The sequence below is a fragment of the Balearica regulorum genome, chromosome 1, assembly GCF_011004875.1.
Source record: "Balearica regulorum gibbericeps isolate bBalReg1 chromosome 1, bBalReg1.pri, whole genome shotgun sequence".
Lineage (NCBI taxonomy): Eukaryota > Metazoa > Chordata > Aves > Gruiformes > Gruidae > Balearica > Balearica regulorum.
Window position 1 is genome coordinate 88,243,546 of NC_046184.1, and position 13,599 is coordinate 88,257,144.

The 13,599-nt window shown below is 41.6% G+C and overlaps 1 protein-coding gene across 3 annotated transcripts in view; it reads right to left on the reverse strand.

Annotated features, from left to right (window-relative positions):
* GTF2E1 (general transcription factor IIE subunit 1) overlaps positions 1-13,599 on the reverse strand; it is a 55,540-nt gene that overhangs the window by 41,214 nt on the left and 727 nt on the right. The window contains exons 1-3 of one of the 3 annotated variants that reach the window (XM_075764857.1): positions 13,321-13,377; positions 7,763-7,845; positions 4,468-4,945 (exon numbers count right to left, since the gene is read on the reverse strand). In XM_075764857.1, coding sequence (XP_075620972.1) covers positions 4,468-4,915 — 448 coding nt within the window. In that variant the 5' untranslated portion in view covers positions 4,916-4,945; positions 7,763-7,845; positions 13,321-13,377. Of the gene's footprint in view, positions 1-4,467; positions 4,946-7,762; positions 7,846-13,320; positions 13,459-13,599 lie in introns of those variants that run through there. The other 2 variants (XM_075764848.1, XM_075764863.1) reach the window with 2 other exon arrangements.

A 13,599-nucleotide genomic window follows, 5' to 3' on the forward strand; every position in this document is an offset into this window, starting at 1 on the left:
GCCTGCACCAATTCCCATCAAAGGAACTGCCAGGTCAACAGGCAAACCACAAAAACATGACCTCTTGAATCAGAAAAGTTCTTCTTAGCTTTGCTACAAGTTTTTGCTTCAAGGTCCTGCATGTGGATTGGCGCAATCCCAAGCACGACTATAGGTTGGGCAAGGAATGGATTGAAAGCAGCCCCAAGGAGAAGGACTTGGGGGTATTGATTGATGAGAAGCTCAACATGAGCCAGCAGTGTGTGCTTGCAGCCCAGAAAGCCAACTGTGTCCTGGGCTGCATCAAAAGCAGTGTGACCAGCAGGTCGAGGGAGGGGATTCTGCCCCTCTACTCCGCTCTGGTGAGACCCCACCTGGAGTACTGCGTCCAGCTCTGGGGGCCCCAGTACAGGAGAGACATGGAGCTGTTGGAGAGAGTCCAGAGGAGGGCCACAAAGGTGATCAGAGGGCTGGAGCACCTCTCCTATGAGGACAGGCTGAGAGAGTTGGGGTTGTTCAGCCTGGAGAAGAGAAGGCTCTGGGGAGATCTAATTGCGGCTTACCAGTACCTGAAGGGGCCTACAGGAAAGCTGGAGAGGGACTGTTTATCAGGGAGTGTAGTGACAGGACAAGGGGTCATGGGTTTAAGCTGAAGGAGGTTCAATTTAGATTAGATATGAGGAAGAAATTCTTCCCTGTGAGGGTGGTGAGGCACTGGAACAGGTTGCCCAGAGAAGCTGTGGATGCCCCATCCCTGGAAGTGTTCAAGGCCAGGTTGGATGGGGCTTTGGGCAACCTGGTCTAGTGGAGGGTGTCCCTGCCCATGGCAGGGGGTTGGAACTAGATGGGCTTTGAGGTCCAACCCAAACCATTCTATGATTCGATGATTCCACAGCAAACTTATTTAGTGAAAGTAGGCTGTGTCCAAGTTGTTTGTCTCTAAAAGCAGAAGTTACTGCTTCTTTGGAAGCAACAGTAAAAACTGCTACTAAGGAGAAAGTGTGCTATCTGTAGATCTGTTCAAGCTTTTCATTTAGAGCAGATGGGGCTAAAATTCATGACCTGGGCACGCCGTGCTTAGAGCTAGCAGGCACTCACTAGTCATACAACCAAGTGACTCCAACACAACACGTGTTTCGTTTCTTTTCACTTTTGAAAAGATCCCTTTGAGTTGAAGCAGCAGCAATGCTTTAGGGTTTTTGTCACCTTGACTTTCACCATCTGACAGTTTCTTTAACATTGCATATAGGAAGTTCAAGTACCAGGCAATATTTGTTCAACCTTTGACAGCACAGTGAGTTTTCAGAGGTTTTTTTGGGTTGAGATGTTTAATGGCAGAAAAAAGGATGGAGAAAAGTCATATAATACATTTAAAAAACAGAAATCACACTCTCAAAGTAACATTTATACAGTTTTAAATATAGATTTAAAATTCCCTTAGTGGCAAACTTTGCTACTCTGTTCAAAGTGTTTTTCCAAATGAATTTGATGAACAGCAACCAAAGCACATCTATACTTATGTGCCCTGAAAACATATCCTTGTTACTATCAATTTTCTCTGACACATTTCCACCTTCCAAAACCATCAATAATCACATCTTCTGATGAAAAAATAAACACCTCTGTTTATTTCAAAATTATTTCACAAATGGAGTAGAGCACAGAGCTAAAAAGTCTGCATTTGACAGCTGGTAACCTCTAAGAAACAGACCTCTGCTAAAGCTGGGAGACAGACACAGATGCTGTGATAAAAATTAAAGAGCACTACAGATCCAACTTATGGACAGGCTCCTCACAAGCACTCTTAACTCACGAATTGCAATAGAATGACTACAGTCATGGAGAGATTCTGGAAACCTCCTCACCATCACTGATAAGGAAGGGCAGGAGCAATAACTTCCTCTAACACTTTCATTCTATAACAGTTGCTCAGAGTTCGCATTTGACTTGTAACTAGGGAAGAGGAAAGTGAAGCAGAAGAAAACATAGGACAGCTAAACCATTCCCATCTCAGAGTGACAAGGAAAAAAGCAGACACTGAAACAGGATGTCTTTTTACAAAAGATTGCCAATTTAAGTCCAGCTTGGTCTAGACTAGAGCAGAGGATGCCTTCCATGCTCTACCTGCTCCATGGACTAACAGACTTTGGCCCAGCAGGGCTTTTAAATTCACAAAATTTTATCAACATGGCTGCAGTACATGAGCAGCTCAGGTCAACCGTGACTGAAATTCATGTGGCTTTCAGCTATCCTTCAGCAGTTGTACTGCCATGAGTTTCAGTGAGTGGGAGAGGTTTATGTATAGTGCTGATAAGGGCTAGAGACATCCTTGGAAAAGGATGGCTATTCACTGTCTAATAAACCTTGTTCCTCTACATGCCTTGTCCTCACCACCTCCCTCTGTGACAGATTCAAAGGTGTCTCAGTTCTTTTCTGATATGGAGTTCCAGAGGACCAGGAAGCATATACAGGTAACACAATCCACTGCAATATAAAACAGCCATTCTCACCTAAAAAACCCAAAACAAAGCAAAACGATTTGCCCGCTTATTTATCCAGAAAGGAAACAAGCAGCTATCTTATGGTTTGGAAGCAGTATGAACCCTTCTTAAAACAGTAACTGGAGAGCCCTATCCAAACTGGTATTCCATGTAAAGACTCTTGAGAAACAACAGTATCATCATGCACTATATCTAGATAAAGCTATCACTAACTTAAGTTATATAAGGAGAAACAGAATATACACAAATTTTAGACAAGCATGTTCTTACTGAATGTAAGTGAAGGTAAACTGGCTATCTTGTTATTTGCATTAATACTGACAGAAACCAACTGCTGGGAAAACAGCACTCTACCTTTCCTTCCATCTGCAAAACATTCCGTGTGCCAGGGAATGATTTTGCATTGTGGAGACAGCCAGTGCCTGTACTGCAGACAAACCCTTGGTTGACCTCATCATTTCCTGAAGCACAGGTCTTGCTGTCAAAGCCAAATCCCAGCATTACTATCCTCTGCATCTCCTCGACAACAAGTTCTTTGCTCTTGGAACTCACTGCGCACACAGGCTGGGAGGATTCACCTGCAAAGTGTTACATGTCCCCTTGGGAATGAGCGTCTCATGCTGAGAACTATGTTTGTTCTCTGCACAGGTTCTCCACTCTCTCCTTACTGAGGTGAAAGCACTATTCTCCTTCAGCCCAACACCCACAGAGGATCATTACTTTAGCTTTTATACTCAGTTGTGTGTACAGAGAAATCTGTGCTGGCGCTGCTGGTTTTGGTGCTCCATGAAGGAGCAACTTCTACTCTGAGAGCTGTGCTGGATTACAGCAACAACAATTACTTGACTTAGTGAATTCTGTTTTTCTAGTACTAAATATAATTTTCATGGTTGTTCAAGTAAAAGGAGTTTCATGGCTCTTGATCTTTGGAGGCAGGAAAGAGGGAAAATGATAGGCTGAACATTTGTTGGGTGTCTGCCCTTCTCCAAAGCAGATTAGACATCAATAACCCTAGATTAAAAGCTTCAATACCACTAAACAGTGACATTTTACAGTCTCTTATTATGATAACTGACACAAAGTACCATGTTCCAATGTTTGAGAGTCCTCCTGACTTTTGCTCTTTTATTTTTGTGGGAAAGATCAGGACAAAGAATTCAAAAGGAAAAATTAGTAAGTAAAGAAACTAATTCAGAAGGTGGAAACCTAACAGCCAACCCTGCTCCCTGCTTTCCCCCCAAATAATCCCAGATTAGATTAGCAAAATACAATCTCTTCAAGTGCAGGTGTTCTTCCTTGTCTTCCTCAGCACAAAAGCACAAAATATTTGGACTGCCCCTGTGGACAATGACACCCAGAAAAGACTCTTATTTCATATGCATGAGGCAGATATGCACCTCCACTGAGACTCACACTTGAAAAAGAATCTTGTTTACTCCCAACCACAGACAAGTCTGTAATTAATTTCTTTTAACTTTCATGAAACTGCTTTACACTGGGGAAACAAGGTTGTGCAGTATAATGAACTGGCTAGAAGAAAATTAAACAGTAACAACTCACTCCTTGCATGACCATCTCTAAATTAAAGATTTTTTGCATACCAAAGTCAACTATACATATAGCCTCTCTGCAAGCCACCACTAAGTCATACAGTTTACAGGCAAGACCAGGTTATACTGAAAAACCATCAGCTTCCAACAAGGATGGACTGCCTTATTCATCCTTGAATTTGATTGCGATAAGACCTCCATTTTTCTACTGCTTGTCACTCAAGCATTTTACCAACATTGTTATTTGCCTGTACAGCCTGTATAAGTCTATATACATTACTTTTGTATTTTGCTCAAACATTTACCACCTGCAGAAACGGAGTGCCCTCTAGCTCCAGTCGAACTCAAAGAGAATTTTCCTAAGAATCTGTTTCCTTAAAGTCTGGTACTTACAGACAAAGGAGAGAGCAAGAGCATTCTGTTACTTGTTCTCTTACCTGTCCTGGGGTCAAACAGCTGGTTGGCTTCCAAGTCTGTGAAAGTGCTGAAGCAAATGGGGCATTTAAAAGAGGCGCGATTGGTGGAGTCTCTTTCATCTGTCTCAATCCTCCTCCTCATGTGGTCCAGCTTGTACTTCACCACATTAACCAGAAGGCGGTAGTTGATGAAGTAGTAGTTATGACGGGTGGTTTTCCCGTCTGGAGCCGTCTCTACCCTCATCCTGCATTTGATGAACTTGTCACCCTTGAGGGTGTTGAGGACAGCCCGCAACTGCTTCCTATCAAACTTAAGGAGCTCTAACATGTCCTCTTCCTTCACACAGGGGTTCCTGATGAGAATGTCCAGAGCCAAAGCATGTTCAATGCCATAAAAGCCACGCACCACATATTTGGCAAGGCGCTTGAGAGCTGCTGGGACCTCAGTGAGGACATCCGGGTCAGTCATAGCAGGTTCAGATCTCAAGCTTCATGTATACTGTAATGAAAAAAAAGAGGCAGACGGATTCTTAGCTAGTCTTCTGACTTCAGAAATTCTGATTTGTCTCACTTAGCTCTAAGAAAAGGATGGGATGTTTTCCATTTCTCTTTCCCAAGCCCTCTACTATCTCTTTAAGGTGTTAATAACGCCAATGCTACATAAGTAGAATTAGGAAATGGTACCTCTCATCTGTAACAAAACAATGGAAAACTTAAAAGCGCACAAGAAACTGGTACCATAAAATACGTCGGATTTCATTTCTACTCAGTCACAGCCAACAGAGCTGGAATAAGAAAGCTGTCTTGAAGCTGAGCTCCAGTAGACAGCATTGTGATCAACTGAGACTTGTAGCTTGGGAGAAGCAGAAAAAAGCTACAGCAAGAAAGGTCCTAACACAGCCCAAGAGAATGGTGGAGTCTTATGGCCCCGGTTGATGTCACTCAATCACATTATAATTAGCCCTGTCTGCTTCTACTCCTCAGACATCACTGAGCAGAAATATACGAGGACAGCTTGCTAGTACAGACTGGTATGCAGTCACGCAAAAGCTCCCAGCTGCACAATGAGAACAGATAGACTTTTTCTTTACTTTCTGATAGACAGAACTTAGTCAACTGTCTGCAGCAGTTAGCACTACCAACTCCTACAGCACAGACTGCTTCAGCCTTGATCTTAGATGAGGCCTTCTAAAGGACTGATCCTTCATTTAAAGTGTCTCACATTCAGGCCTTAGAAGCCCAAATATAATATAGCATGATTAATGAAGTAAAAAATCAAGACTTAGTGAACATGAAGAGACAATGTGTTTAAAAAGAAAAAAGCATTCCATGAAGCATCCTTTGAGTTACTTATCATGACTTACTGTGCTGTCTGTGGCAAGACAATAATTTCTAAAGAAATACTGCATTTTCACTTTATTTTCCTTCACCTTAACATCAAATGGCACAAATGGTCATGATAATTACATGCCTCTGACATACACAGGATCATCTATAGGATCATATCATGCAATGAATTCCTCACGTTGTCACCCCTGCCACAGATACGGTCAAAAATCAAACCCCAGCAGACAACTGACAGCATTGACTCTTCTGAAGCAACCAGTTTTGTCCAGTGGAGAGAAAGAGGGAAGCAACTCCATAAGGCACAGAGCAAAAACTTGTCATTTGACAGGGTACTTTTGCACATTTTCCCTCCACTCTTCCAAGTCTATACCTTTAGGCAATAACAAAATTCCCCTCCACTCATAATGCACTTGGATTCCATGTATGAAAGGTTCAATATAAGCATGAAGTATTATAGGTGCTTTTGAAACACCTATTCAGGGGGTTGTACTTCCAGTTAACTTCGAACAAAACTTCGAATAATCTTTTTCAATTTGAGACTTCTATGCTACTTTAGGATATGGATAACCATTTCTTAAGCAAAAGGTTCCTTCAACTGAAGAAAAACCCCACACCTTGAGTTCTGCTTGTCACTGCTAAGCAATTTTTATTATAAATAGTAAAACTGCCAATCTAAATTTTCACTTCTATTACGTGTTTCACACACTGTGTATCTACTTCCCTGGTATTCAAATTTCAAATAAAAGAAAGAGGAGAGTGACAGCAGAAGAAAGGATATGGATGGGTATCCCGTTTTCTTCATCGCTATCATAAAACCTGTAACATCCTTTTTGACAAACACCATTACAGAACTTTTCTATACTCCCCACACTAAGACATCCCCCTGAAATCACCAAGCTCTATGTGTAACTGGGCAGCTGATGACTCACTTCCATCATCTAAGACTACTCAAAAATCTGTGATCACTTATCACAGTAGCCTGCTTGGTGTTTTGCCTCTTTTTGTATAAAAAATACTGCCCTCTCAAAAAAACTTTAAGCAACATAACCTCATTGAAGCTGTACTTCTCTCCAACCCCTACCCTCTTCTGCAGCTGAGGAGGTATGTTCCTCTCAAGGTTTATGGCCAGTGCAACTGCAAAGCAATTAGGCTATGGATTGTGGAGATTAACAGCAAGTTAGTTAAGATTGTCCTTTCTGTCTTTTCTGCCTTTTGGGTAAGAAAATAGCCACTGTCATTCTTTTCTTTTAAAATGCTTCCCTACCTGAGCTTTTTCTCTAACTTAGGGGTAAATGGTATTCATAGAGCTTAAACCGAAATGAACCAAACATCTGTTGACTGCTGGTGTGCAGGCTGAGAATAGCTTACAGAAAACAATGCTTGGATGTCCAGCTCCAGCTTCCCTTCAGGGAAATTAAATTAAAATATGTTTATCACGGCATCAATTAGCTGTGAAACGAGTACTTCTAGAGTCAGTTAGCTTTCTTTTGCATGCCACAGACATAATGATTTATTCTCACACAAAAGGACAGTTTTATAAAGCTTTGTGTTGAAGGTAGGAGTGTTGGTAATAAAGGATGTTCCATCATGAGTTAGCTGCACAGCATTTTTGATTCTCTAAGTCAGACCCAATTTGAATACCATCACAGGACATTGTCCCTGAAAGTCAATTCTATTCTGTTGGTATTATTACAGTCTTTCAGTCACTTAAAAGATAGATCTTGCTTTTGACTGAATCTGTCAGCAACATACCGATACTATAAAACAATGTCAATGCAGAAGCTGACCAGAAGCCTTTATTTATTCGAAATGATTAACTCTTATTCAGAGTTTAAGCACAGTATTGCATTAATGTAAAGATCAGTTTTAAATAAAATCTGGCACCCCAGAAGAGATTTTAAAAGTTTAATTTTTAAAGTCAAAAGGTTTAAGTGCTGATTTCAAAAACAAGCAAAATTTCTCTCCTCACCAATTCGCCGTCAACTAAAAATTCCTTGCAGAGTAACTTAGCGACGCAACCTGCAGTTGGCACAGTGACCTTCAGAACATAAGTTCTAACAAAAAATGGAGAAAAGTGGTTTTAAATAAGCACATCTCATTCTGGATACCTCATCTGAGAGCTGATGGAAAGCCTTTTCTCTGCAAGAATCTCATTGATAAGACAGCTGCAGATTTCCACAGCTGCTTTCAAAACAGATTTAAAGTACATTTTTCTGAATAATGCACTCAAACAGCTTAAACTGAGACCTACAAGGGACCAATAAATAAAACCACCTCTAGGAGTATATACTTTTCCCTTGTTTTCCAGCAACAGTTAAGAGATTTAGTAATACTTCTTAGTGTCAATCACTAGAAAATATTTTTTTCATCTAGTGGGATGAGGAACTTTTAGACAATTACCACTTCTCCTCTACTGGGGATTTTAGTGATGTCCAAATCTTCTATATCCTCACATAATGGTAGGCACCTTGAGTGTAACATTGATTTTCTTCCAGACATGGATATATAGTAATACAAGCATTCTGAAAATGCCACAGACCATTCTTTCCCATTCATCTCCAGTTCAAAAAGTTGATTAACAAGCACTGAATTCTAAACCCTGCAGAAGACAGCCTTTGGGTAGGACAGCCAATTGACTAGTGTCAGATTAAAAAAAAAGGAAGAAAGAAAACCACCAAAGAACATGCTCATCAAGCTTTCCTACGTGAAGGTCAAGGCTACCTTTCACCAGGCAAGACAGTGAACCAGCTCACAAATGGTAATCCAGTGCCACAAGAATATCAGTTTAAAATTCAAAAGCAGGGGACTTTACCATTGCAGCCTTGAGCAGTGATTTCACCTTCCATCAAAGCAGTAAGTCAAACCTGAATTAATTACATGTGCAAAGAAATACGATAACATCTCCTAACGAGGTTTTAATGGACGTGCATCTGTTTCATAATAATGTCTGTACTGACCTTAATAATGTATGAACACCAAGGGACACTGTCAGGGGAAAAAAACAAAAGAAAAACAATGGCAAAGATAAATGACTTACGTGGTAAGCACCTACAGCACCAATAATAAAGCGCACTGGACAGGATGATATTCAGAAACACCCAAATGAAAAATTTCCAAATTTAAATATGGGCTTTATTAAAAGAGACAGCTGCAGGGGAATTGTTCTGGGTAATTACATGAATACAATTCAGTATTATGGGTACAGCAGGAATATTTAGGGTTGCTGCCTTATATTATCACAGTAGGACAACAATCCTAATTAGACAATTGTTTGGTGTTTTTTTAAAAATTCTCTAAGTAAAGAATAAATATTGACATGGCTATAAAAGACAACTCTAGAAAGAAAGACCTAAAGTTACACCACACAACCAGATTCGTGGGGTTAAAAAAAATGAGGGTGCAGTCTGCAAAATAGAGATCATAGCTCAGGTTGAGTAAAATGCATGAGGTGTAGGTCTTGAGCATAACAAGTGACCACAAAAAAACCCATTCAGTATGATGGGACCAAAGACCATAAAGAAGCCAGAAATTCAGCTGAGCAAACTTCTCCACTGGTCAGGACTTTCCTGATGCAACATCAAAGTAACTGAACTCTTCTTCTCTATGTACAAAGATTTCAAGAATCCTTTTGCAAATTCTAACAGGAATTGTGCTAAGGATGTTGGATCTGTTCTTCCTGCTTTTCCTGACTAAAGCTGAGAAAAAAGATGACACATGTTAAAAAAGTGATACCTAGAAGCCACAATGTTGATGAAACTAGAACTACAAGTTATGAAAACATAAAGTCAGCCAGTAAATTAACCTGAATTTTTATCCAATACTGCAAGTGAACATAATCTTGTTTTAACTTGTAACTTTGAGGCTTATATTGATTCCACTAGTAACTTTACCTCAAAAAATTTAATTAAGTCTCACTGTTCATATATTTGACAAGGTAAACATTTTTAAAAGCGGGATACTGAAAAAGGATGTGGACTACTCTTCAGACTCATTTGCATATACAAACCCTTTATAACACCCCTGATCTCTTTTGGAGGAAAACTTGGGAGTTGCAGCATTGGCTGGGAACATAAGTCTATCAGACATACTGTTCACACTTGGAAACGTGCTTCCTATTTTTCCCCACATCTCATTTAAGTTGTTAGTGCTCTTTTTCACTAAATCTGAGACCAGGTTTTACTGATTTGTTTGGAAAATGTTTCTGCAGGCTTCTGCCATAAGATTTTTTAAAAATGCCAATAAATTACTTGTTGACACCACTGACACTGCTTCTTCAGGAAAAATCAAAATTATAAGATGAGAGTCCCTCACTTGTGAATGTGGCAAAGTACAACAGCCTTCCAAGAGCTAGTGTATACCATATCCCACTCCAGCAGTCACTTGCAAACACCAGATCCTAGTTTTGTAGTCTCTCACTTTAAAAAAATTTAAAATTCTGTCTTCCAGAAAATGATGAGGTTAATCTGAGGGCAATGATTCTGAATCTTCTTGAGTACAGGGAAGGAAGGCACAAATTTCAGAACTACAGTGGGAAAACTTGCCATCGAGATTTTAAATGTCTGTACAATGTAGCCTCAGCCACTACTAGTCCTTTCCAGAAAATGGAAAATGGCACAGAATCTTCCATTTTCAAGTCTGCTTTTTTTTTTTTGCCTTTCTTTGTAGCAAGTGGATGATCTGTGCAATATGTCCCTACTATCCAGAACTGTCTTTATCCTACATCAGTTGCAAACCCAAAGTCTTCTGGTATTTTACCAAAAGCTTACTGAATTCCATTCCCCAAAGACTTCAGGAACACTGCTGCTCAGCCTTCCTCCTGCACTACATCTTGATGAGAAATCATGTATTTTCATTGCAAGACCTGCCCCAAAGTATTAAAGGAGAAAAGAACAATCTGTTTTCATTCAAATCCTACCTTCTTGTTGGCATTCCATAAACTGAAACCAGGATGCCACAGGTATCAAAGGGCTTTCTTCTCTTAAGATGAAAAGTTGTGCTGCAGCTGCACAAGGAAAGGCTGAAGAGTCTGGCTGACATTTTCACCTAACTTCACAAGTAAAAATATATGGAACCACACAAGGCCACAACGCCTAACTGTGCAAGGCAGAAATTGAATAATGCAGGCTTGGGATGTAATTCTCAATCACATTTGTAACCTAAACCTCACATAACAATATCAAGATGTCAGTAAGTTAAAGGACTACCTATGTGCTTGTATACAAACAGATGTAATGCTTAGGAGTACTTCAAATACACACTGACATTAACAAACTCTTTACAGTTGTAGCTGTAGACAAAAAAAAAAGGAGAGGAACGCACCATTTACTGAAGGCCAATCTTGGTGGCTAGAATAGTGAAGGTACATGTTTCCTGTTTCAGCTTAAGTCAAATTATACACTCCCATAAAGAAGTCTTTCTTTTCCTTCCCAGCCTTCAGCCACAACCCCCATCCATTCTCTGCTAATTCTGCTAGTTGCCTATTCACATAGCAAGCTGAATCAAGCTGATAAAAAGTAAAAAGCTAACATGCCAAAAAATTAAGGTCTTTTAGAGAAAGGACAAGGGGGAAAAGGTCAAGAACCAAATCATCTATGTTACCAAAATAGAGCCTACATGAAGCAGAGAAAAGAAAGCATGGCTACGGATGTAGAAGAGTGAGCTGTCCCCACAAGATTGCAAAGATTTTAAATTGACTCAATTGTAATGTAAAGCCAATAGAATATTTTAACTATGTACATCAGAAACTGTTATAATTTACACTTTCATTTGAACATATACCAGCAGAAGAATGTTTGTTAGTTTGAAGACACTTTAGCATTGGCCCTCACATAATGAAGTTGTAAGGTTTGGGGCAGGGCAGGGGGGGTGGTGGGATAAAGGAAAAAAAGTAAGAGCATTTGTCACAAATACCAAGCCTAAGAAGTCATGATCACATTGAGGTACAGTATGCCTAACATCAGTTTTCCTTGTTAAGTTTCTAACAGGACATGGGTGATATTGTCTGACTTTCACGAATTCATGAAAGAAGTAACATAAAGATTTATGAAAGTATTAGGTTCAGAAAAGTTTTAGCTCATCAGGATGCAGCAAACAAGTGCATATACTGTGGGTGTAAGCAATAAAGAAACTAAATAACAAGATACCAAGTTAGTTTTAATTCAAGTAGCTTCTTGTTTAGAATTCCCTAAAGCATCCTGTTTGAAAGTGAGCTGTAAATAGCATCCTAAATGAACAGGAAGGTAGGAATGAAACTCCCATCATCACTTATTGCTGCCAGAAAGATATCTGCTCCTCTCCCAAGCGTACAGCTCTGCCCTCTCCCATGCCAGCTTGGCACTCACAAGCCCTTCCTGTGCACCAATTTATGTCACTAAAAGGCAGAAAAATACCTTTTTTTTCTTTTACTAGTTTTTTTAAAAACACTTTAATTGGCTAGTGGAAAAGTCTGATAAGCAACAGAACCAGCAGATGAAAGAGGATGCCAGTGCAGGCAATGAGAGAAGAAACTCTACCTTTTGTGGTTGAAAAATATTCAACCATCTATATTTCATGAAAGTGTACCTTAACTGCGCACTGAACACCTTTTTCAGAATGCCTATCTTCCTTATTCATTCTGAGCCACTTGTAATGATACAAGTTTGACAACTGGAGCCATTTAATACCTTAGTGCCATTATGACATGTGATGTTCACCTGCTTCTTGGAACCAGCAAGCTCCTGAAGCCAGAAGAAAATTAATGCACAAAAATAAAATATCTCGCTGACTTGGAAAATTGAATGTTTTCACTGTATGGGCTCAATCAATGGTTGAGCCTGGCAAAAAGGAATGAGCTAGATTTGCTAGCGTCAGCTACGCCTCAGGTTCTGCAGCTTCCTTCAAATTACAAAGTGCACAGGCTTCCTAGATTATAGTAGCAGACTAAGCTTTAAAGCCAAGTAGAGTAGAGAATCCTTTATGCTATCTGCACAGCTTCCCATCCCCTACCCACGTTTATGTATTGAGTTTCACACATCTGATCGTGTACGCTCCAGTAGCACAAGAGACGTGAGGGGTTCAGCAGTATCTGCTAAAAAAAAAACCCCAACAATAAACCAACACACACCAAAAAAAAAAAAAAAGCAAAAAAGCAAAACCAAACAAGAAAACCCCACAAACAACGCAAGAGGAGAGGCGGACGGTGCTATGGAGCCACAGGCGAAGCGGGGGCCCAGGGCACCGGCCCCGCCAGACAACGTGCTGGGAGCACGAACCCCCGCGGGCGGTGCCGGCGTGCTCGGCCCCTCAGCGGCACCCAAAACAACTGGGGGGACGGAGCGCCGGGTCGGGGGCCTCCGCGACGGGCCGCCCCGGGGGTGAAGCAGGAGAGGGGGCGCCCAGCCGCTCCGCCCGGCGGCACCGCGTGAGTGCCCGCCCAGGACGGCCGCTGGCTCCGGGACGGCGCAGCCCGGCGGGGGACCTCCGCGAGGCCCCTCTGCCGCCGCAGGGCGGGGGCGGGCACGGCCGCCGCTCCCCGGGGCCGGCACTGACCTGCCGCCGCTTCCAGCTCTCCCCGCTCCGAGCGGCGCTTCCGGCGGCTCCCGCGAGGGCACGTCAGAGCCGCGCGCGCCTATGGCGTCACGGGGCGCCGGGCGTCTTGCCCAACGACGCTCCGTGCACCGCGCACGCGCCGTACCACGCGCCCCCCGTACCCGCTACGCATTCCGCTCGGTGACTGAGCGGTGAGCGACAGGAAAGCGAGCTAATCGTATCCTCATAAAGCCCCCTAGCGTTCCCGCCCTCACATGAGTTAAACCAATCAAAAGCGAA